Genomic DNA, 26,009 nt, shown 5'->3' on the forward strand with positions numbered 1-26,009 from the left:
CATGCTGGCACTCTGTATGTTTGGCTTTAGACAGCAAAAGGAGCAAACCTGGCACAGTCTCTCAAAAACAGCATTTTTCATGCATCTCCCTCATCTCTTGCACCCTTCCTTGGCATGATTTTGGGGGTGGGGTGCACATTTCCAAAGTACCATCATCATTCCAGCACTCTCCTGGAAGAACATCATCCCTAATCTGGCTCAGGCTGCCCAGAGAAGCTGTGGTGCCTTGTCCCTGGAAGCACTCAAGGTCAAGTTGAATGGGGCATTAGTGGCCCTGGGTCACAGCCCTGCCCATGGCACCCTTTCCAGGTTTGCTAACCACTGTGTCAGGCACTTGGTCAGACTGTCCGGGTCATGGAGCCCCGCAGGGCAGAGTGGAGCAGAGGGAATAGAGGAGCACAGGGAATGCAGCATGGAAATATTCATTCTTTATTAAGTACAATTAGCATTTGGAGGCATAAACCAGAGTTATGATTACCAAAATATATATATTTCCAAGAGATACAGGTTCTTTACTTGCATAGAAAGCCTGCTTTAAAAGACCATGAATTCTGCTCGTGGCCACTGTGATCCCATCCGCCATGGATTGAAGCCCCACGCTGCATTGCTGATGGAGTCCAGCCCAGGTCCCTTTTTGGCAAGCCACAGCCCGGGCTGGAGGTGAAGGCACAATGCCACAGGGAGGGGAAGGGGGCTGGTTTCAATTGAATGGAAATCACTTTGGTCTCAAGCTACCCGATGGGAGTTACACTATGAGGTGGATGCCAAGGCTTGGAGTGAAGCACGATGCTCCAGCTCATGAGGACCTCTGCTGATAGAGATTTTTGCCATGCTGCACTGAGACTGAGCAGGAGGGTGCTGAGGAGCGAGGGAACACCCTGATTTCCTGCTGCCAGCATTCTTCCAGCTCCTGCTCCTTTGATGGGTAAAAACATGGCAGCATGGAGCAGGCAGAGAGGAGTCCCCCCCTTACTGCTAATGTGACAGCTTCATCCACCCCAAATGCTGCTTCCAATGCTGGTTTCCCTATGGGGTCCTGCAACCCCATTTCCACCCACAGGTGGGAGAGTTAACTGAGAACAGCAGCCCACAGCTGGGGAACACCCACCAGCTGCTCCCAGCTTCCACCTTACGCACCTACACTTCTCCCTGTAGAGGTTCACGTACATCCCCCATGTCCCTGTGATGCAGACCCTGACATGCAGGCACGAGGGTTAGTGCAGAAGTGAAACAGCTTCCCATCTCCCCACCACGCTGCTTCATTGGGCCAACCTACAGCAAGAGGATACCGCAGTTTCCCCAAGATGCAGCACGTTTCCCTTACCCAAGTCATTTTTTGATAGGCACAAAGTTCCTTATGCATTATTTTACATTTCTTCCCCCCCCCTTAAATCTATTATTTTCATTGAAAAAGGGGAGAAACACAGGGGGTCACTATGGTTCAAAACATCTCCCCTTGTTATCCTGGGTTGTGGCCCCACTGTGCTCCAACCAGCCACCCACTGGACTGTTTGTTACCACATGTTCAAAGTCCTTTATCGCTGCCATGGGGAAAAACTAACAAAATCCTTGCAATAACAAGTGGAATCTGGGCAGGAAAAGAGGCAACACTCATCCAGCCAGTGCAATGAGGAGATGAGGCCCCACAGCTCCGGCCCCACGCCTGGGTCTCTCCCTGAAGGCCACACAAGAGCACCTCAATAAGTCAGGACACAGCTCCAAAGGGCGTGCGGCTCTCACCTGGGGTAAAACTTGCTCAGGAGATTTGCATTGCTTCTGCTGGTGCTGTACCCGACTTCCCCATAAATAGTCCCAAACTATATTCTGCACCACAAGTACCCGAAGTACAACTGAACAAAAAGACAAGAAAACCCACCCTGCCTCTCCACCATGAGTTGGTAATAAAATAACACGCACCGCCTGGATGCGACCCTTGGCCCTTAGGAAGATGCTGTGCTACTCATGGGGCACTTGGATGGACACCTCTCGAGCCAGGAACTGCTCGATCTCCTCCTGTGTCATGATGGCGGCCGCGGGGGCAGCAGGGGTTGGAGGTGGGCTCCTGCAGTCCATGTTGGAGAAGGGGTTGAGCCAGGACAGGGACAGACTACCACCAAAGGCCGCCTTCATCCCCTCCCAGCCTCCAGTCCGCTCCCAGGTCGGCTTCTGCTTCTTGAGGCGCTCGATGCCCTGCAAGAAGAGGAGAGTTTGGGGTCGTATCACATTCAGAACAGGTATTTGAGCTGCATCATGGTGCTCACAGCTTAGCTACTAAGATAGACAGACAGGCAGACAGACAGAAATCCTGCTGCACCAATGGATTCATCCCTAGATGTAACATCAAAACCCCAAAACAGGACTCAGCTCATGCACAGTCCCAACCTTGGCAAATCATTTGGGATTAAGTTGGTATTGCTTGGTAAGAAGGCGGTTTCTGGAAGGTCATCCCTCTTTCAAACTCAGACCTCTACTCCCAGTGCTTTTAGAATCCAGCAGGTAACAAAATACAATTGCAACCTGAAATTTCATCTTATTTGGGCTTTTTTTTTTTTTTTTCTTTACAGTGGTTCAGATACAGGAGAACACCGCTGTATTTCTCAGGCACTGGGAATTACTACAGCCAGACGTTGCTTGGTAATGACAACTGATATGAGAGCATGCATGTCTGGCACTAATTAAGAGCAAATATTGAGGCCAATCCCAGTGTGAAGGAGCACTGGGTCATCTCCAACCCATCCTCTTCCCACAGCCACATTGACCCTAACTGCTCAGATCCAGAGCACAGCTCAGCAGTGACATTTTACTCTGGAAGTCCTCTCTATGTAGAAACTGAGTACTTGGGGCTCTTGTTTTTAGGACCACCCCTATGTGAAGCCAGGCACACATCTTCATGCCCACCTTCCGTGTCACACATGAGATGGAGTCAGGTTTGTAGATGAGTGTATCAATGACAAAGGTGACAGGGCAGAAATGCTGCTTCTTGAGAAGCAAAGACATGGGAGCAAGTTCAGTTCAAATCATTTAAATAGCGGGACACAAACCAACGCTCTGATCTGATTCTGGAGGTGTTCTCTATGTACCCACAAATCATCTCAGAGCTTTGCAGGGGGGAGATAACAACGTGCAAGTCTCTGTGGCCCCATCCAACCTGGCCTTGTGCATCTCATGGGATGGGGCACCACAGCTTCCAATTGGTTGTATAACCCACTTTGATCCACAGTGCTGAAAAAGGGGGATAAGGATCATGAAGCCCCATCTTCCCAAACCACCACCCCATCACTCAGAACAGCATCTGCCAACCACGGCACTAAGCGAGGTCAGCTCAAGGCTGTGCTAAGGGCAGCACAGGCAGCAGCAGCACAGCAGGCAGGGCAAGGCTGTCCCTCTCCTCTCCATGCCCAGCCCCACCGATCCCTCCAGGGGACATATTTAAAACAGACAAAATTGTTCAAAATCAGCTCCTGTTTCACATTCTGGCTGGCTGCCACAGTCATCAGGGCGTGAGGAAGGTTACAGAAAGGGAGGGAAAGATAAAGAAAGGTTCCCAAGATACCTATGTTGACTTTGTGATGTGCAAGCGCAGATAAATAGAGCCGAGTGGGAAAAGGATCAGCAGCCAGGAACTGATCGTTTTACCAGCAGCTCTGTGTAATTGGCTCCCAGCCCCATCTCTCTCAGCACCCATTTCTGTGTCATGCCATACAGGGTGCTGAGGGCTCTGGCTTGGGAGCAGTGATCTGCAGCCAGCTCTCACGGCTCAGAAGGAAGGCATTTGGTTCTCTTCATGTGCTTGTAAAATCCAAAAGGCACAAGTGAATAACAGCACATAAAGCAAAACCAGAACGTGCAATTCAGCATTGAATTACATTGCGAGATGCATTCAGTCATTACCTGTCTGGGTGAAAAAAGCCAACCCAGGTCAGACCAAGCTCAAGAAGCCGTGACAGATTTCCCCAAAGCCTCAAGAAATTAAGAACAGCAAAGAAGTTTTGGTGTTTTTGGTGGTTTTTTTTTTTGGAAAAGTTTTATTGCATTTGTTTTCCATATGGAAGCATTGACAGATTGAAAAGATGCAGCATTCACATTACTTCCAAAATGAGACATCCACTAAACTTCTCCTTCCCTGATTTCCCTCCATCCCCCCCAAACCATGGCTTTAAAGCAGTCTAAACACATCATCTTCCAAAAAAAAGATACGGCTTTTATTTAAACCAAGGAAAGAAAAGATTCCTTGGAATTCCCGGACGCAGCTGTATTTGTAGTTTTTCCTTTGTTTGCAATATTCTGATAGGTCTATTGGAGTAATGACCCAAAAACAGAGCAAAATTCCTGCCCAAACACAAGGTGTCGGTCACAGTTATGAATGGTTTGGCCTTACCTGTTTCTGGAATGCCTTCCGTCCCTCCCTCTTCCATCAGCACACAGTCCATGACAGCACACACGCTCCTTAGTGCCGCCATTTTAACATACATACACATCATGTGCACACGATAATAGATTGACAAAGCTCTACACCAGGGTGATGCTAAGAACATAGACTCAGTCTCCCTGGCATAACGATACATCCCACCAAGGTTAGTCGTTATCTGTCTGCCTCCGGGCATTCACATCAGTTTTTGAAGGCTATTTAACAGGCATTGCTCCAACAACTCATTTACCAAGACAAACGCACACCAACGCAATGCTGCTGCCATTCTAAGCATTTAAAAATTAGATTCTTTCTCTTCTGCAAACGTAAGGCATTTTAAAAACCCACCGAGCCTTCTAGATCTGCCACGGTTACCCTAAGATGGCAGCGCAAGGGAGGGAGCAGACAAAAGAAACCCAAATGCCAGAAAGATGGAATCGATTCTGTAGCTGGAAGGCAAAACGAGGGGGAAGCAGTCTTGGCAATATTTGCTTTAAGTACTTGAACTGTGTGTAATCACCAGGTCAACTGGTTCTCTTGCTGTGTCACATTCTCGTCTTGCGCCTTTTGATAAAGTGAAGGGTCTACTTCCCAGTTCAAGTTCACTTCTGAAAGAGCAGCGCGCTCCTTCAGGAAGTCCAAAGGTGTCTGTGTAGGACTTGGCACTCATATGTCTTCCACAGAGCTCAGCGCAGTCAGGAGACAGCATGAAAACCTACTCAGAAGAGGTGGGTCACAACGGAGAAGGAAAACTCCCTTCACGTTAGATATGCCGTACAGAAAGCAGAGAGAAACAAAGGCCAGTGAAGTTAACATGATTAAGAAAAAAAAAAAAGAAAGAAGAAAGAAAGAAAAAGCAACAGCAGCAGTTTTCAGCCAGAGATATAGAATTATCTGAAATTGTGGAATACAGGGCTTTTTTTTTTTCTCTGCAATTATCAGCCATTCATTAGACATAAAAAAAAAGAAAATAAACGTTTGTCTTGCTTTTCGTTTTAAACATTCATGGAAAATTTGAACAGTAGTGCTGCAATATATTTCTATCTTAGTGGAAATGCTGGTCAAGAACTCCTCAGACCACATACTGGTATGGGTCTGCTTTTCCTTGGTCTGGTGTTGCGAATGGGCTAAGCCATGCTATAGAGAACGGATGGCCAAATACTGCTTTCATGTTCATCCATTTTGTTTTTTTAGCCCATCTTCTCTCTTCCTTTTTCAATTGCTCTATTCCCTGAAAACAGAAATATCACATTTTCAGTCAAACGTTCAGTTTTTGTAGCTCTGGGTTTGTGGAAAGGTCTATTCTCGTTTAGCCCTTATCCAAAGGATGGAGTAAGAACATTAAAACACATCTTTAGAGCCTCTCCTTTTCTTTCCATTGCTTTATACTACTAATAATAATGCTAATAATCAAAAGATAGAAAATATTTCTCGGAAATAGAACTGCTTTAATTTTGTTCAGGTCTGGAAACTGCATCAAACCTTTTAAGACCTGCCCTCCAATTGCCTGCGTTGTCAATTAAAAACCCCACCACATAAAACGAACTACAAAAGCACACGCTTTAATGGCTGAAAGCATTATGTGCTAACCAGACAGGGGAAAAAAAAAAAAATATTTAGAGGAAGCAATTCTAGGTTTGCAGACAAAAAAAAACCCCAATGAGATAATCTCTATAATGCTCCCAGGTTCACCAAGCAAGTTCAGAAAGTTCAGATCCACCCACGGCTCCATGCGGCTGAGTCTACCTGATGCCTCTCCATGTTTCATTAAATCACTGCCAAAACATGCATGGGCCGACAGCAGGGAGAAAAGGTTAAATGAGGTAACGATTGGAGAGAAATCATTAGCATTGTTTAGTAAAGGTTAGAGGGAAAATAAAAATAAGCCACCGAGCCATCAGCTGGAACACTCACTGGGCAGTCATTCTTAAAACAAAAAACAAACAACCACCAAAAATCTGCCCCAACTCAGATCTATGCAACCCATAAACGTGAATTGGGTCTTCCAGCTAAGCTATGACTGGCTGCCACAGAAGTAAAATTAACTGGTGCAGTCACTGGAGAGCGTTATTCTTCCACGGGTAGCGCTTTTGCAAGGTAAGCTTCTCCTGACCTACAACACCTCTCCTGCGCTATACATTAATGCACTGTAATACATCTGTGCGTCTCAAGTTACCAGTTCTGGGTGCTCTGCAGAAAAAGCTCAGACAAATGCAAGAGCTGCAGTGACCCCTGAGAATGTCACCTCCAAAGGTAAGGGCAAAATACTGGGGACCTGGGTGCTTCCAGGCAGAGAGGAAGCATCCCAAGGGGACAGCACGCACAAGATGGAGAAGGAGGTCTCCTGGGGATTGGAAGAAGGTGAGAAAGGTCACAACACAGTCTTGTCTCTAGAGTGTGACATATAACTCTGAAAGAGGCCTTATCAGCTAGAATTTCACTCAGAAATATCCTGTGCTCAAAACAGACTGTTTGCCAGACCCAGCTGAAAGCCAGCCAAATTAACAGACAACACAGAGGCCTCCAAAGAGCAAAATCTTTACTGCTAAATATTAAAAAAAAACCCAAAAAGTAAATCAAAAGCAAAACCCCACAACCAAACAGAGAGCGTCCATATCTTTAATTTACTTTGTGGCTTCAGTCCTTTCCCACATAAGAGTTTCCTGAATTTGAGGGGGAAACAAAGGAGACTTATTTGTGTACTTGACTATGGGAAGCAGCTTCTAAAAATTCCTGCCAGGTTTCAAAGAGGGAGAAATTTGGGTGATGGTTTCACAGAGAGCATTGCTAATTTATGCACTTATTAATTCAGGCAGGACCTTGTTCCATATGACACTGTACTCTGTTGCGGAGGTCTCCCTGGCAGGAAGAATAGCTGCAGCCCTACACTGAGCACAGAAGAGCCACAGTGTGAACATCGGCCTTTTGAGAAGCCAGGCAGAAAAACATGTACTGTAAAGAAGGCTAAGGAGTGATGCGTTCTAACACACTGCAATGACAGTCACAGCTCTCCAGTGGCAGCCAATGTATTTATTCTAGCTCCACCTGGCCACAAGTAAAGTGAAGGGTAAGGATGACTAAAGGAGGCAGGGTACCCTGCTCCCTCTTTTAAGACTGTATTTATTTTTCCTTTCACTCCAGTTAATTTCAGTCCTCTGATGTGAGCTATCGTATCTCTGAGCGTGCTTGGTGAAAGCCAGCAGCATTCACGTGTGGGATTATCACCAGGAGGCACCAGCTCCACCTTTACAGAAGCAGCAAGTGCAGCAATGTAAGGGCAGCAACATTACTACGTCACCTTCACTGTGATGTATTCAAACACAGTGGTTTGGCAGAAGACTGTACCCACCACTGCTGGACTGAATTCCACTTCTAGGAATGTCTCCACTTTCACCTGTTGTTTGTTGGGTATTTTCCCTCTCCCTTGAGAACGTTTTTTGAACTGTTTAACAAGCTAAAACTGAATATTTTCTAGCACACAAAGCTGCACACTGTGCCACCAGCAGGAACACAGCAAAATTTGAAACACCAGCCTAGCAGCAATTCATTAAAGGAAAAATATTCTTGGTAAACCCTGTTACCAATGCCTTACCTTACCAGCGGTAATGCCTGATCCCATAACATCCCAGCCAATAATTGCATAGGTGGACACCACTCTCCTCACAGTGACTTTCAGAGAGCACAGTCTGTGAACTGTGCTGGTTCAGTTGGTCGCATTGGGTTTTTCCTCAGAAGGGACACGTGGATTCCCAGTGCAATGAGGTTAAGACCCCATAACTCTTTCTATTAATGGTGAGAGACAAGGTAAAGGAAAGAGGGCGTGGAACACCCACCGTTTCATCAGTGCAGATGGAGTGCACTTGGGTCCCAAACATAACCGAGGTGAAGATGAGAAAGAGGAGAGCCTCAAAACACAAGAGGATGAGAAGGATCACTGTAGTTGGTGGAGAGAAGGAGCTGCATTCTGTGAAAGACAAAACAGCAGAGTTGGAAGGGGAGAGATCAGGTAATGCAGCAGCTGCAAAACACCCAGTAGGCCATGAGTTTTCAAAATAAACTACATAGTGATCATAATCGAAAAGGGGCACAGGGAAGCTCAGACTTCCTGAGGATACACAACAATGAAGCAGTCACTGCTACAAGTTGAACAAAGCAACAAGAAAGCACCACAGGGTTTTGCTGTTGTTGTTAAGCAGCAGATTCCTTTTCCAGTGAGATGTTTTCCCAACCTGCTAGTCAGGAGCTCTTTCACTTATAGTTCACTTACAGCATGGGCTTGCCTGGGCTGCATTGCGTCAAGAGGAATTGTCTTGGACCACATGTAAAAATATATAATAAAGTAACAAAACCTATGTTTTTCTATATTTTTTATTAAAATGTAAAAAGCAGAAAGCAACAGAACTGCAACATTAGTGAGATGTTTGGCCTTGTTTTTATGAAATACGCATCAAAGTCTGGTTCAATGGAAGCGGCTGCAACTGTGAGTTCTCAAAGGAACTCCTGGAACTGGTGATGATTCAGTCCATTGGACTTTATGCAATTCTCACCTTAGACAATGATTTGCATGACATTATCCATTTTTAAAGCTTTTGCACATACATTTTCTTAGATGTACGATGCAGTGATAGTTCATCAAACACGAGTTGCTGGTGGCAGTTCCATCACCTGCCATTTAATTTAATAAATCCTTCTTTCTTTTTTTTACTAGTCATTGCTGGGGCACCTTCAGTAGCTATACCACAATGTATCTGCCACACTTGCCAAACATTGCTTAATAAGCACACCATCAGTAAACAGCTTAGATATTTTTTGCTACTACATGACTAGCTTTTATTAACAGTCTGTTTGAGTTTTAACCTTATAAAAAAAGATTTTGTTCTGTCTTCTGAGATGCTGTGAGGTAGGAAACCTAATAGGAAATATTAATATTGGCGACCACTGCATGGTTCTCAACAAGCAGCACAAGCACGTGCCATATGCAGTATGCACAAGGTATTGTTAAAAAAAATAAAAACAGATGAGTATTTCTCCCATGAGCAGATGTGAAGCTTCAAGAGATAAGCTATGATCAGGTACAACCAGCAAAAATGTAAGGTAACTGAACAACAAAGCCATCTCTTGTAAGTGCCCTCTTCTGCTGCCAAAACCTGGAACAGGTGGGAAATTGTTTCCCCCACAGACACAAGCTTGGAGAAAGGGACCTTCCCTTTGATGTGTCCTTGCTACCATAGTCAAATCCAGATGTTCTCAGTGCCATTCAGCAGCTGATTGGCAAAGTTCTGAAATGCAGAACAACCTTGCCAAATTCAGCTCATAAGCGTGAGTGTACCCATCCTCCACACTGTTATAAGCTAATAAAACCCATCCTTAAGCACAATGCCGCATTCTAAGAAAAGGGAATCCTAAGAGAAGGGAAGCTAATCTCCTTCCAAGACATGTGCAAGCTGCACGTACAACTTCTGGCACCTGTCTCTTTGTCTCAGCATTATCTAGAGGATTTCCCCATACTCACACTTTTTAAAAACATACCTCAAATGCTTATGTGATAACTTGCTAATTTGTTGCTCCAGAACGAGGGCTGGCAGTTTATTTTGGTTGTTATTGATTTTTTTTGTACGTGTGCTTGGAAAGGAATTGTTTGTTCTCGTGAGGGTGGATTTTTGGATCTGAGTTAACATGTTTTCCTGGCAGTCTTGCACGAATGATTCACGTTACCCTCCAAAAAGAGCATACACATTCGCCTTATCTTGCTTTGGCATTCAGGAAATCAGTGCTGCATTTAGGAAAACAGTAATTTACTACACACATACTATCTAGGAGTCTTTATGTCTTAGCTTCCCCTTAGGCAGTATCAACTCTAAGACAAGACTTTTCAGAGCAAAGATCCTGGTAGGTCAGAAAGAATTATGAAGTTCCAGGACTGATCATAAAAAAAATAAAAATTGAAGATCACATAACAGAGCTTTGATGCTATTCTCCTATTGCTGATACAAAAGGGGCTGCCTTACAAGCAAACTGAATTAGAAGGTCTTTTCCACAGGATAATCTGATATTTTAATTAGATGCTTCATTAGTACTCACTTGTCCAGTCTTCTTCAAAGCAATACAAGAAGTGAAATCCCACCATAATTAGAGCATGCAGGGAAATCAGTGCTATATACATCTGGAAAAAAAAAGTAATGAGAAGAAGGATGTAGTATTGGCATCAGGCAAAGACCAAAATACTCATTTTCAACAACTTAAAATCAAGTGCAGTGTTCAAACGTAAAAGAACCCTAAAACCAAAAATCAACAATTTCCATCCCCCAAATAAAGCAACCTGATGGTGGCAATCACCAAGGTGACACCCAACTCATTCTGGCTTTACCAGCAGCTCCAAGGGCATGAGAAGAAGTTTAGTCAAACCCAGACGTTTAGTAGTAAGCCAGGCAGACACAAAGCCTGGTGTCCTGCACCTCAGTGTGGCCTCCTAGACAGAGTGCAGCCCTTGCCTCTGCTGAGCACAGCGCAGCACCCTGACATTGAGGTGTTGTGTTGTCAAAGCTTATGTCCGTGTTCTCAAGCATGAGAACGCTACAGTTTACCAGTAAAACAACAGCTAATTCGTTTTAGCCACAATAAGCACTTTATCTGTTTTCCAGTTGGAGAAAAAGGATTTCATTTTTTTTTCCCCTTTAAATAAGTGTTTTTCCCTGAGGCAAACACTTGCATGGAAAATTTCTGTCAGGCATCAACACTTTGTACTTAATCCATCTTTTTAAAACCCTGTCTTAGCTTTGCAACAAAACACTTCAAACTACTGGCAGCACTACAATACAATTAACAGAGACAAGGCTAGAAAGGTGACTCTCCTGGACCTACAGACAGTAGCAAGAGTCCTGAGATACTATATATGAGGGACATTTTGTTACAGGGCAACCCTATGGGAGCAGGAAACAGCAACAGAAGAGCATTTTGCCTCCTCTCAGAGCTGGAAGGTGCTGCCATGCTTTCAGCTCCCCAGGTCTTAATGAGACTAAACAGGAACAAAACCAAAAGAATAAATAAAACCAAAACCTTTGGTTCTTTTGCAACTACTCTGGCTGTCTAATAGAGCCCACTTGAAAGTAATGGCAGTTTCAATGGAAATAGAAATCCTTTTGATATGATTAAAGCATCTTGCTTACCCCTCACAGAGAAAACAACCTTGCTCAAGGGAAAGAAAAGGGGTTTTGTTCTGTAACCCGCATCCTAACAAGTTACGCCGTAGAAAGCAAGTTTAGGAGCAAGACTTCCCTCTTAATTGAGTTTTTTTCCCTTTCCACTTGGTAACACGCTTCCTTGAACCTACAGATTTCTCCAAAGACTTATTAGTAAAATAGGGCATCACTAAGAAGCAGCCTTGCAACACTCACACTACTCCCACAGGACATTTGCAGTCGCTTTGATGAAGCAGATTTCCACCCTCCCGTGTAAGTAGTATTCAAGTCTGTGCTCCTGCTTTCTTCCACATTATCCGACAGATAACACCACAAAAAGTCAAACATCTCCTTGGTTTTCAAGCACAAAAATAAAATGCTTGCAAGCAGAACGTGAACAGTGCTTTCCAAAGGGGACGTAGATTTCCCTCTCCTCGCTTAAGATGTGAAGCCATCTCTCATTATGCAGTCTCAGATAGGTGCTCCTACAAGGACAGTATTTAGGTACCCCATGTATGGGCTGAAACTCTACCAAACACAAAGCAGAGTGAAAGAATAGACAAATCACTTGAACTGGGAAACAGCACACCGATCACTACACAAAACAAGCTTCATAAAGCCCTGGCAAACATTTTCTGTTCTGCCTTTTCCTGCTTCTTATATTGTGTGTATTCCCTAATTAGTGAAACAGGAGTCTGCAGGAGTTCCCTGAAAAGCTCTTATGAAACAGGAAAGAAAAGCAAGCCAGCTTGGGAGCTGCTTCAGAAACGACATGCAGCGTTTTGTGGCTGCACACTGGACAGCCTCAAACAACATGTGCAAAATACTTACTGTAAACAGTACAAAGTACTTCTGGTTATTCTCTCCTACGCAGTTATTGACCCATGGGCAATGATGGTCCATTTTCCGGATACACCTCTTGCAAACACTGAAAGAAGACAGAACTTTATTTATAGCACATTCCGTTCCAGGAATACAAGAATTCACAGAAATTTTAGGAACACAAGGACATGAAAGAACCAGAAGTGAAACATAATGAGGTTCAACAGGGTGATGCACTTGGGTCAGGGCAATCACAGGGGTTACACAGACTGGGCAAAGAACCCCTTGAGAGCAGAAGGACTTGGGGGTCCTGGTGGACAAGAAGCTGAATATGAGCCAGCAGTGTAAGCTTGCAGCCCAGAAGGCCAACTGTGTTCTGGGCTGCATTAAAAAAGGGGTGGCCAGCAGGAAGAGGGAGGTGATTGTCACCCTCTACTCAGCTCTTGTGAGGCCCCACCTGGATACTGAGTCCAGGCGTGGGACCCCCAGCACAAGAAAGACACAGAGCTCTTGGAGTGGGTCAAGAGGAGGGTCAATAAGATGATCAGAGGGCTGGAGCACCTCTCCTACGGAGAAAGGTTGAGGGAACTGGACTTGTTCGGCTTGGAGAAGAGAAGGCTCTGGGGAGACCTCACTGTGGCCTTTCAATATCTGAAATGAGTGCATAAACAGGAGAGGGTACGACTGTTTATGAGGGTGGATAGTGATAGGATAAGGGGGAATGGTTTTAAACTGAGACAGGGGAGGTTTAGATGAGATATTAGAAGGAAGTTTTCCACTCAGAGGGTGGTGACGCACTGGAACAGGTTGCCCAGGGAGGCTGTGGATGCCCCATCCCTGGAGGCATTCAAGGCCAGGCTGGATGTGGCTCTGGGCAGCCTGGTCTGATGGTTGGTGACCCTGTATGTAGCAGAAGGGTTGAAACTCAATGATCATTGTGGCCCTTTTCAGCCCAGGCCGTCCTATGATTCTACAAAATCAGAACCTCTGTAAATTTACTATTCGACACATTAATATTTCTGGTTCTGTCTGCCAAAATCAGCCACACAGTACAAAATGACCACCATAAAAAATTCATGTCAAGCAATACACACTCTCATAACATTGTCAGAGGTTCTGCCAAAATACAGTTTGAAAAATACATTCAGGCAGATGGAAAGATTGTGTGTTAGCCTGATTTTAATCTAACTAGTCTCTGAAAACATCCACAGATTAAAAACTAACCAAAAATCCCACCTACAACACAAAGATGTGAAAAACGATTAATAAGCAATAAATCTTTTCAGAATTATCAATCACAGAATCATATCATCATAGATTGGCCAGGGTTGAAAAGGATCTCAAAGATCATCTAGTTTGAACCCCCTCTGCCACAGGCAGGGTCTCCAACCACTAGATCAGGCTAATGGTATGTAAAGGTTTATGAAGCAAATGTGAGAACAGACTCTTGAAAACAAGGTAAGCCACACGCTGGCACAAAACAGCCATGGCAGATAGTCAGGAAGATATTACCACAATATACATCCAAGGTACAATTAGATGTTAAAGTGCTTCACAAAACCACACTAATAAAATCAAAAATTCAAGTTCTTGCCAGCAGGCACGCTGTGGCTTGAAGTCAAATAATTAAAAGACTGCTACTTTGTCTGAACATCATTCTCCTGGTTAGTCAGGAACTGCTCCGAGCCTCATAATAAAAGAGGTCTTATTCTCTGCTGCTTTCTCATAGGACGGCAGACAAAAGGCTGTCTCCTGATACCGCATCGCACAAACAAGCACAGAAATCAAATATGAAAAAGCACAAAACCCCAAAGCAAACAAACAATAGCCCCATAAAAGGGAGCAGCAGCAGCAATTCCAGAACAATTCTGGCAGCTCTGAAATAGGAAGAATTGAGGGCTGCCTCACTTCATTTTCATTTTTCTTCTCAGAATTAAAAATATTTTGACCTTTGATATAAACAACAATACCCAAACACTTAAAGAGAGCCTCAAATAAATACATAAGCACGTTCTTATGAGCACTTATGAATAAAGAATAGAAAGCCTCTCTCTGAACAGCCCTGCACTGACTGCACAGCAGGAGGAGTTAATCCCAAGGAGCCCTGCCATGCCTGAACAATCAATGAGCTGCTATGGTCCTGATGCTAAGGGAAAGGCTGCCTGAGCAGGTTGCCAGAGCAAGAGCTCAGACAGGCACAGGTAGCCTGTTACCTACTGACTTAGAGACAGCAGAGAACAGAAGAAGCCTCATTCTGCTAGAATAAGCAACTCAAAATTGTTTTTGAGTTATGTGCTACTCCAATCATGTTGTGTTGTAAAAACAAGTTATCTGCCTGAAAATGTCAGACTTAACAGGACAAGTATCAACCGTTCACCCAGGAAAGAGGCAGAGGGAGAAGGGTGGATGGGATAAAGCAGGAGGGTGCCTCCCTGTACTCCAGTTTAGTTTGTGTGTTCTTCTGTGTGAGCGCACACACTTCCCTTTGGCTCTGAAGCAGGTTGAGCACTAAAGCAACCCCTACAATCGCTGCCAGGTCCAAGTTCCCCAAAAAGGGACAGCCTGAAGCAGTTAAACCAAAGAGTTCCACAAAGGAAGCATCTAAGGCTGGGAGGAGACTTACCATTCTGTTTGCATACTATAAGGAGGTGGATAATAGGCAGAAAGTGAAACTAGCTGGTTAAAAAGGATGCACAGAACCAAGGACCAAAAGCGGTGAACAACAGGGATTGCCCATACTCAAATACACTCCTGTCAACAGCCCGGCTTCCAAACACTGGAAGGAACGCAGCTGGGCACCAGGGATTCATGTGAATCAAAAAGCACTGAGTTCCCTCATGCTCACAGCTGGCAACACCTCCTGCTGATGCACATGCGCAGACTTGGGGTGTGAAAGTCGATCAGATCTCCCTACCCCACAGGGAACATTAGGCTGAAGATACTCAACACTATTAATGCACAGTGGATAGATTTCCCAAATTTTAACGTCTATAAAATTAACTTAAGAATGGAGAACTGTGGAGATAAGGTTTTGTGTTGTGCCAAACAGCCTTTTTCAATTGCCTACAGTGTGAGTCATCAGCCAGACAGCATTTTAGAAGTGAAGCTTCATTCATAATTGAAGACGTGTCAGAGGGGATTTTACAGCGGCATTAATAAGTGATAGGAATGATCACATTGCTCCTACTGAATAACCAACTCCTGAGCTGGATTACAACAAAAAGCCAGCAACAAAAAATTTGCACACTAAAGCTCTGAGATCTGAAAAACACAAACAGCAAAGCATGTTTGTTCAGCTCAGTCACATCTACGTACCTCCCTCCCCACAAGACCTCTGCCTGAATCCAGTAACCACGACACGAGCTCTCCCAGTGTGCATTGTGGTTTGGGGATAGATACTCAGCCAGTTCTAAATCTATAGACAATAGGTCTGACTTAAAAGTAAAAAGGATGCTGACCTTTAAAAGACATTTATGTTGTATGGACTTCTCTGCTTTTTGGTCTTTAAAGAACCTTTTAAAGTCATTTTAGGTCTTTTTTCACATGATAGCCAATACAGAAGGTCAATGACAGGTCTGAAGCAGCACTCACATGAAGTGTTTCTCATTTTGCAAAACGTAATCCTAGCCTGCTGAAGATGAAAACATCCCTGAAAACCTCTGAGATTTTTACGCAGAAGCTTGAATTCATTTGCCACTTTTGGCAATGGAATTTGAATGCCAAACTCTCAATTTAATCACTCAAGTCTCACACTCTAATAATAATTCAAGCACACGGGACAACTCTTGAGGCCCAGAGGTACTTGATAAAAGAGCAGTCAACAGAAAAGACTTTACCTGCAGTGATGTGCTCTGTCAGGTTTGATGCTACAACATTTTGGGCACTTGTAAACCACCTGTCCTGGCTTAAGCTGTAAACTCTCAATGAACTCTTTTGTTGCATTACCTTTGGGCACAGCACCCTGCAGAAAAGGAAAACAAACCAGAAGATTATCCTGTGAACACTGTCGGTGCTCAGAATAATAGGGATGACTTAAAACTATTGAAGGGGAGGGAGGAAAAACAGGAAAAAAATTCTCTAGTATCAAGAGGGAGTTAGGAAGAGCAACAAGATCCAGAAAAAAAAGCTATAACAAGGTGATCTTAATATATAGAACAATATATTAAAACATCTCTCTTAAAAACAAAGTAAAACAAGCAGCAGTAAATCCTTACACATAAGGAATCAGTCTTTTGTAATCTCACCGTAATTGTCAAATATTTAAAGAGTTCTTATCCCCCTCCCCACATCTATCAATGGATTTATCATCCCAGTGTTTCTCATCACAAATTGAAGACAGCAGATTTTTTAACTCAAGTCGAAGCAGTTACTTGTGAAGTACCACTGTGTACAGCAGCGGTTACTGATAAGCATCTAATACATTTATAGCAGTACTTCTGTTGTGTATCTGATATTTAAGTCGGATTTAATGTTCAAACAATGCACTCTAAGAGTCCTTCCGTCCAAGTAAGACCAGGCAAAATGTTCTTGTTTGGACTACTGTGATGTTAAAATAATGTCTTTCAACAGGAGAAGCTGCTGAACTTTCAAAAGTTTTCAAAACATTCAAGAGTTTCCAGCCCTTGGCCATAAATTTGATCAAAAGAGGAAAAAAAAAAGATGAAATGTGACATATGAAATCACCGCTGGTGCTCTGACACAATGCATTGCTGTAGGTGCAGGCTTATATACTGAAATAAAACAAGGGATTGAACATTTTAACACATTTTTGACGGAGCAGCCTCTTCTTAAAGCTCTATTATTTCTCAACAGCAATAAAGAATAGTAACGCATATTAACAAAAGAACTGTACGTTAAAGCATATCTTTTCCAAATTCCTCTGTGCAGAGATTTTATCTGTTTCTCTGAAGCTGCGCTTGCTCAGCCTGCTTTAAAATACAGTTTTTGTTTCAAGAGTGACCGCTAGCTCTGCGAAATAACACCAGAGACCTGAAGGTCCACAATATTGAAGCCACACAACATGTAATACTTAACAATAACACTTAGATAACAAATTGCTACAACCTTGTATTTGCGAGCCCAAAGACCACACGTTTCAGCACCTCAACTACAGCTCAAATTCCTGCCCAGCAGCAGTAGCATGCAATCAATCAGTCTTTGCTTTACCACAAACTGCAAAACTACCCCAAATCAAGTAATTTCTGCAGCTCTGCAGCTTCTTGAAGAGCTGAATAGTAATGCAATAAAAAACTGCACTGAAGTTTTAACAGCACCTAAAAAGGTTTCAAGTAGGAAATGACATTTGGAGGGAATAATTTGAATATCAGGGATGCACTGCCATTCCCAACAGCAACAAAAAGACTCAGGAGGAAGGAGAGAAGGAATCTAAGCTTGTTTTTCCTTCTACAGTCTAGTCTGAATGGGGCTTTGAACTGAACATAGTTTCCAGAGGTTGATAAGCAAAATAAGCACAAGTCAATCAGAATAACTATCATGGCATCAAACCATCTCTTATTAGAGAAGCGGTGTCCTACAAACAGAGGCAAGGGAGTGCCACAATCCATACGCTTCCTGTTGGCCTAAGAACTTTCAGCTGGTAGCATCCTTACATAATACTTGTTTTTGCACAGCCCAATAAACTTCATTACAACACAAGTGTGAGAGATGGCTGCACGGCTTTTCAAAACTATGAGCGTCCTGCTTCATTCTGCTAAAATAATGCTTGCCAAGGCAGATAACCAGAACCAGATTTTCCTGCTTCGCTGTTTTGTCAAGACATGACAAGCCACAAACATGAGATCCAGCATCTGTGAGAAAAGTCTCGGGGAGAAACGCTCTCCTCCTCAGTGCAGAAAGAGAAGCTGCTCTCACAAGGAGAATCTACAGCTGGGTCCTCAACTATGCATTTGACTTGAGTGGGATGAGGAATTAGCCTCCCACATCAGCAGCCTCTCAGCAGGCTGACACGCAGAAGTTATTTAAATCTGCCACTCACTCAGCAACTGAGTTACTCAACACTGATCAGATAAGAAAAACACTGCTTTTTTCTTCCGAGAGATACTTACTGGATCTGTCAGCATAGCACGAAAATGTGAAGCCAAAGCGAGGAACGCCAAGGTGTTGAACAGCGTGCCATTGATGACACTATAAACGTAATCTCTTGAGGGAACTAGCATGACAAGAAGGACTACAAAGTCAGCGTAGAACACCAGCATCCAGGTGACAACGGCACACGCGATACCACAGCCATCTCGAATAAACCACATTGTTCCCAAGGAAGCACGGCTTGGAGGTGGAACACACTTCTCTGGCTGGAGGTATTCAGGTGTCCTTTCAATATCTCTGAAGCGGTGGACTGAAGAATTCATCATAGGCTATTATGTCCATACTTGCATCTGAAAGAGAATCAGAAACAGCACTCACAGCCTCGCAAGGCCCTCCGAGATCCTTTCACACGGCAGGATGGGATCTCATGAGACACTCCCAACTACAGAAACTGCATAGAAACAGTGGAAAAAGATGAACCAAACAAAAAATAATGGAAGTTATTATAATGGAATAATGAAAAGTTTGGAAGCCAGACTCTCATGCTTATCAGAACACCTCTTACTCAAGAAGACTCTCTAAGTGCTTTTAAGATTTGCTTAATCACACGCTGACTCCAGCCACCCCCACTGAGGAAAGGCAGCAAGTGCTCTGTGCCAGTTAGTGCCAATGGGAGAGGCTGCAGAAACACCTGGGCAGAGCAGAGCCCCTTCTGCTGGGTCAGGCACAACGAAGTAAGAAGATCCTGGGGGCTCAATCCACACATACAGCTCAGGAGTAATGGCAGCAACTCCTGAAGCAGCAGCTCATACAAAGACTTTTACAGAACTCCCCAGTCTTGCTTGGACTGTGCTCTTCCCTCCACTGGCTTTACCACCCCCTGGGGCCTGCTACTTCACTCCACTCCATCCTTCAATAGTGTTTGCTTTGCCCCCCTTCTGGAACTCCTGGATGCTTTGCAAGTGCCATTCACACACACAGCCACTTCTTCAAGAAGTGTTTGCACAGTATTCAAAATACTTAAACGCTGCAATCAAAAATGGGCTTGGCTACTAAATACACTGAATTGCATGTGCCCAGCAAAAGGGCTCAGCTGCCTCCCCCCTTGAAACGTAAGGACTGGTTTCATCTCTTTCATCTCAGCGCTTGTTTCCATTTCAGTTCAGAGAGAGGAAGACGATGCTCACTGCTAGTTACGTTCTCTGCCAAAAAGTTCACAATGAAGCTATTTTTGGACTCAACTGTTGAAAAAAATACCAAAAAAAAACCTTAAAATATACTATTGCTTAGACAAAACAGATGCGTTTTATAGTAAATGCAGTGAGATCACAGAAGAATCCAGAACATTAAGCTTCTCTCAAAGCATTTATGGCTCAGTTCTGTCCAGGAGAGGGAAAAGCTCTATTTCAGAAGCACCAAGCTCCACAGCCATGCTGCTGCCCTATCCAGACAGTAATGGGGATGACAACTTGCAGGGCTAAAGCAGGAAGCTGGTTCACTCCAATGGAAGTTATCCCAGAAACAAAGCACAAAATAAAACTATTGTACAAGTACCAAAGGAGAAACAGGTAGGACCCTGGAGGCACCTCACCTGAGGGTCCAGTTCCTGCAGTACAGAAAGGAAGCGAGTAAGATGCAACAGGCCTCCAACACTGACTTCTGGCTGGAGGACAAGCATGTTCTTTAATGCACTCAAGTTATTTAAGACTACTTTCAGAGTCATCATTGAGCAACAAAATGAAAAATCAGTAATTGCTCTATGAGCACTATTCATTACTTGAGAAACACTTATGTGTTTCTGTGTACACAATTCATATAACACTTACTGTGTTATAGTTTTGGCCTGCTGCCCCTTGTCCTCCTCCCCACTTTGCATCACCAACAAACTTGTTGAGGGTGGGCTCTATCCCTTCATCCAGGTCATCACCTTACAGTCATGCTATACGAGCACAGAGTCTCAGCTCCCCTTCCACATAATGTTTTTAATTCCTCGTTCTGACCTACATAAACATCTTTTTGTTTATGCTGGCTAACCTGGTATTTTCATATTAAAAAAGAAAGGGGGATTGTGGCATAAGGGAATAACTCACCCTGGCTGCCCTGCCCTGGAATCACCCTGCACAGGAGCTCAGTTTGTCACACATAGTGCGTCAGCCCTTCCTGCTCAGGAGCACACAACCACAAGGACCCGATCACTGCATCAGGCTGCAGGGACGTCAAACAATGACAGCAAACACGTCCAGTCAGCTCCGTGTCACAGTGAAACTTTTCTTATCTAGAAGGCATTTAGCATCATAGGAATAATCAAAGGAATATGTAACATGCGCATTAGAAACGTAAACAAAAGAAATTAAAATCCACTTCCTCTTACAATGAACACTTATAATACACAGTTACACCTTCTATAAATTAACTATCTTTTGACTTGACGTCAAAAAACACACACAAAAAAAAAGCTATTTCTAATGGCCTGTAACTGCTGAACAACACGTTAAGAATGCATGAAGAACTGAGCTGGGCCTTCGTCCAGTGGGTACCTGAATGCAGTTTGATGTTCTGATCTCACAAGCAGTAGCACACTGCTCACCGTCACCTGGCTTATCTGCACCTCATTACTCATGCTGGGAAAACCAAGCACCTCTGTGTGACTATACTGCACTATTACACAGAATCACAGAATTATGGCACAGACATTGCAAGTGTCTCCCCTATTACAAGTCCATTTAACGTTAAACTGTGGGGAGGAGTTACCTGCACTGACTATTGAGTTCTGCACTACACCAACTACACGCTGTTTGACTCAGATCAAATTGTCACAGGGCAGAGTCTGTTCTGCCAGCCCTGCTGCAGCCACCCCAGGAGCAGGGGAACAGCTTAGGGCAGTTTCAGCCTAATGAGGGGGTACAAAGAGGGAATGACCTCAAAGAAACCTGTCCGATCTAGGAATTCCCACCTCAGGGCCAACAGATACAGGCTGGGAAGGGACGGCCACACAGAGCACAAACCCCACAGTTTTCTCACTAACACCACAGTAATAAAACAGCAACTTCTGCAGTCTCAGTGGAATTCCAACAGCATAACAGTAAGGAAAATAAGGCCAAAGTTTCTTAATTAAAAGAACGTCTGTGGTACACAGTCTCTCAGGACAGATGACAACAGTTTCCTGGTTAATGCCTATATCGTTTCTGTTTAGCCAACACGTACGTATTGTATAAATAAATTATGATGCAACAAAGACTGGCCTGAGAGTCTTGAGTTATTGACAAACAGCTGCACCTCCACCTACAAAACCCCTTGGCTGCTGGCCTGAGAGCAGGAAAAGAGACAAGAGAAAGTGGTTACTGTCCAACGTACATGGACACAAAAGGGTGACAGAACCAGTTAATGAGGAGATGCAGGTCACACAGGCAGTGAGGAATCAGGTCAGGCTTTTCCCTGCCACTAATGGAGGCCCTTCAGAAGCATGAACCAGTCTCTCAGCCTCTCCTATTGCTTTCCCACTTTGGCCTACACTTCTTCCCTATCACAATAGGGTCTTACACAAGTGGATGAAGGCTTTAAGGCATTCAGATTTAAAATACCTAAATGCTTCACCTAAACAACTAGATACAGAAAGACACGGGGTGTACATTAAATAATGCATGGATGAAACAGTGGCAGAAGATATCACCTTCAGCTTGTGAAGGCCTCAAATTAAACAGGGGTTGTCAGGATCCAACTTGATGATGTTAAGACTTAACCAAGGAGATTGCTCTGGTGCCACTTTGGGAACTGGAAAAACCTGAATGTTCAGAGCTGCCCTGTATTAAGGGCTTTCAAACAAAGAACTTTTCAGTTGGCAAGCAGCATTATTTTTGCTCAGTGTTCTGCTGGCAAGCACAAATGGTCCCTGTCACCAATTTTCTATGGTTAAACATTAATTCTGTTATCATTTGAAAGGCTGATTTCCATGTGTCGTTATAACTGTAAAACAATATACTACCTGTCTGCTCCACACTGCATTGGACATCAGTGACCCATCAGTCACTGCAAAGATCAAAGATGTGAATCACACACCACCCTCACCCTTCACAGAATCACAGAATTATCAAGGTTGGAAAAGACCTAGAAGATCATCCAGTCCAACCATTACCAATACTTCCCAGCTAAATCATATTCATCAACACAACATCCAAATGCTTCTTGAACACTCCCATGGTTGGTGACTCCACCACCTCCCTGGGCAGTGCATTCCAATGCCTGACTACCCTTTCTGAGAAGTAATACTTCCTAATGTCCAGCCTGAATCTCCCCTGGCACAGCTTGAAACCATTCCCTCTAGTTCTGTCATCGATTACATGAGAAAAGAGGCCAACCCCCAGCTCACTACAACCTCCCTTCAGCTCACTACAACCACCCTTGTTACAGCCCTCTGATCTCTGTGTCTGTGTTGGGGTACTGCAGCCTTCCCACTAAGACTGGAAATAAGGCTGCAACTATTTCGCTGTCTTTTCTTATTAAGTAACACAGTGCTTCACATCACCTTTATTCAGCCCTACCGCTTCAATCTGAGCCCATTTGTTCTAACTTCCAAAATCTGCTCCACATTTAAGGCTGGTTCTTATTATTGCAAAACTCACAGCTGAACTGCACAAATGCACCATCCAGCAGCAGGCCAGCAGCACAAACATCAACAAGAGCCGCTCTCTTCCTCCCATTCAACATTTCTCCCTCAGCCACAGGATATTAACGCCAAGCTTTCCGCACCCTTCCTTGCAATTAGAGCTCACGGAGCAGCCGTACCCAAGATTTGCCTGGCTGGAGCTGCAGCCCAAGGCACTGCAAAGCACCCGGTTCCTGGGGCAGAGCCAGAAGCAGTTCAAGGGAGGTCTCCTGCTCCTGCATACTGGTCACCCTCTGCACACCAGCTGGGAGCTGGCACTGCTTGGGGCCTTAGTGTCCGCAGATCCACTGCCATCCTCCTTTGGGCTCCCTCTCAGAAGGGCAATGTGTGAAGCGCTCCTGGCAGGCTTGCTGCACTGCAGCTCCAAGCAAGGTGCAGACTATCTCTTTTTCTTCTCATCCACACAACCCAGGAAACAGACAGCTCTCATCAGGAAAGCTCTAACTTCTCATTTACTCCAAAAGCAACCTGGAATTTCAGATTAGTTATGTGCATCAATCAAATGTGATGCTCCGGGTACCATCACTCAGCTCTGGTTTGCTTCAGCCGGCTAAGCACAGGACGAGGAAAATCAAAAAGGACAATGTTATACGTTGTCATGTATTGCATTACAAGCCATCTGCTCTTAGGAATGGAGAAAAAACCAACTGTATTCCAGGGCATCACTCTAAGAAAAAGGTGATTGTATGCAACAGGGAGACCAGGGGAACCATACCCTCACTCTGTAACACCAGTGGGGGCTGGCTGGGTGCAGCCACACAGGTGTCAGACCGATCAAGGTGGCTGCCCATCGCTAACACCATGGTCTCCTCGATGAGGCTGTACCCCATTACAGATGTGATCTAACAGCAAGGCCGCACAAGCATGTTTGCATGAAATAGTGCATCACATGGGTTTAAACCACACTGATCACACAGAGCAGCTCTTGGAGGTGCGTAGGAACCAAATACCCTAAGTGAGCCTATGCTGGGATTCATCACAACAGAGCCATCTCTGCTTGGATTGTATACGCACTGCCACGGGCTCAGCCGGGGCACGGCAGGTGTTTTGGCTGAGGGATGGGGTACTCATCTTCCTCCAACCTGCTCCAACAGCTGGAGTTAAGTCACGCTTTGGCTCTGTCGTCTGTCACCTTACAAGCAGTTCCAACGACAAACACACAAAATCTTGTCTGCAACCACACTTCTTACAATGAAAAATGGCAACAGAAACACACACAGCGATGAGCTGCTTGTGCCAAATCACGCTGGAGGTGCCCCCCGCCCGCAGGCACACCGCACCGCCGCCGCTTTCCAAACCGATAACCACCCGGAGGGAGCTCACACACCGTACACCCCAGCGAGCACCTCGCTCAGCGTCCCGCGGGGTGACAAGCCCCGCTGGGCCGGAGGCAGCGCTCGGAGCCGCGTGGTACCCGGGACACGCCGCGGTGGGGCAGGAGGGAAAGAGGGGAGGGAGGGCAACGTGGGCCTCCCCGCAGCCCATGTCACGGCCCGCTCTGGAAGGCGCTCCCGGCCGCATCCCCCTTTACCTCACCCCACCCCACCCGTAGCCCCGCGGTCCCGTGGCTCTGCCCCGCCACCTACCCGCAGGCCGCCGCCCGCCGCCACCTCCCATCCGCCCCGCCGGAGCGGGCGCCCCGCGCGCGGCACTGGGCCCGGCGGAGCGCGGTTCCCCCCCCCTCCCCAAGCGCCGTCCCCTTACGCGATCCCGGCGAGGAGGTGGGGCGGCAACGGAGGAACCAGGAAGTGGCGGCTGGCGGCCGGCGGCCCCGCCCCGGGCCTCGGCACCGCAAAGCCGGGCAGCAGCAGCCGGCACCTGCGGATTTAGCGGCCGCTGCCTGCGCTGCTTGCAGCTTCACCGGGCAGCGTGAGCCCCTGCGTGCCGGGCGGCTCCATCACGGTCTTTTTCCACTTCCAGCTGGCTAAAATGAGGCAGAAGGCATCGCTTTGTCCTTGTTATAAACGACACCGCATCCTGTGAGCAGCGAGGAGCTGCTGGCTGCGCTTCCAGTCTGGGATGGATGGCAGACATGGAGGAAGGAATGAAGGAAGGAAAGCTGCCCCTCCTTGTGTCTGAGCGCTGTGGGTGCAGCTGGGAGCCAGGCAGCACCAGCGCCATAACCTCACAGAATGACCCGGGTTGGAAGGAACCTCAAGGATCATGTAGTTCCAACCCCCCTGCCTGGCAGGGCCACCAAACATACACATTTACTAGATCAGGTTGCCCAGGGCCCCATCCAACCTGGTCTTGAACACCTCCAAGGACGGGGCATCCACAACCTCCCTGGGCAGCCTGTTCCAGGGCCTAACCACTCTCCTGGTGAAGAACTTCCCCCTAACATCCCAAACCTCACTGTGCCCTTAGTGGGCACCACTCAGCGCACCAACCAACATACAGGAGAGCCGTGCTGAGCGTATGGCACCTACAACGTGAGCTAATGGAAGCTGCCACAATAAACACCCCTCAATTACAACGCAGTGTCAAACTGGAGCCTTTAATCGCATTCCCACACCACCAGCACGATGTCTCGGGTAAAACTCCGCATTTCTCCGCGGTCTGACAGCCAGGAGAACCTCAGCTTCATACTCGGGTACCCTCATAGTCTCATAGTCTCGTGTGGGTTGGAAGGGACCTTAGAGATCATCGAGTCCAACCCCCGGGATTCGAGCCTCTCTGTAGCAGAGCGGCACTTGTACCACTTGTGCCACAGGGGGGATTCGAACTCCGGGCCCCAGTGTTGCAAGGCGGCGTTCCTACCACTGCGCCACCGGGGCACACAACCCTCAGGTTACTTTTACCTCAGCTAAGGGCACACACACACACAGGGCCGACCCCACCGCCCTGTACAAGGCGCTGAGGCGACCGGCGCCATTTCCCGCCTGCGGAAGTG

At 45.6% G+C, this 26,009-nt stretch overlaps 1 protein-coding gene across 8 annotated transcripts; it reads right to left on the reverse strand.

Annotated features, from left to right (window-relative positions):
* Nucleotides 1–406: 406 nt before the first annotated feature.
* Nucleotides 407–26,008, reverse strand: ZDHHC3 (zDHHC palmitoyltransferase 3). Of its 8 annotated transcripts, none has more exons than XM_085540501.1 (7): nt 25,918–26,008; nt 18,474–18,803; nt 16,245–16,369; nt 12,418–12,514; nt 10,490–10,571; nt 8,242–8,372; nt 407–2,190 (listed from the first exon to the last, which is right to left on the reverse strand). In XM_085540501.1, exons 2-7 carry the CDS (start codon nt 18,777–18,779, stop codon nt 1,957–1,959), a joined length of 975 nt encoding a protein of 324 aa, XP_085396627.1. In that variant the 5' UTR covers nt 18,780–18,803; nt 25,918–26,008; the 3' UTR covers nt 407–1,956. The 8 variants fall into 8 exon arrangements, with proteins under 8 accessions (XP_085396627.1, XP_015709631.2, XP_015709630.2 ...); XM_015854145.3 differs by lacking the exon at nt 25,918–26,008 and adding an exon at nt 24,821–24,963; XM_015854144.2 differs by lacking the exon at nt 25,918–26,008 and adding an exon at nt 24,703–24,785.
* Nucleotide 26,009: the final 1 nt, after the last annotated feature.

This window comes from Coturnix japonica, chromosome 2, assembly GCF_054131305.1.
Source record: "Coturnix japonica strain WE chromosome 2, WE-NBRP24, whole genome shotgun sequence".
Lineage (NCBI taxonomy): Eukaryota > Metazoa > Chordata > Aves > Galliformes > Phasianidae > Coturnix > Coturnix japonica.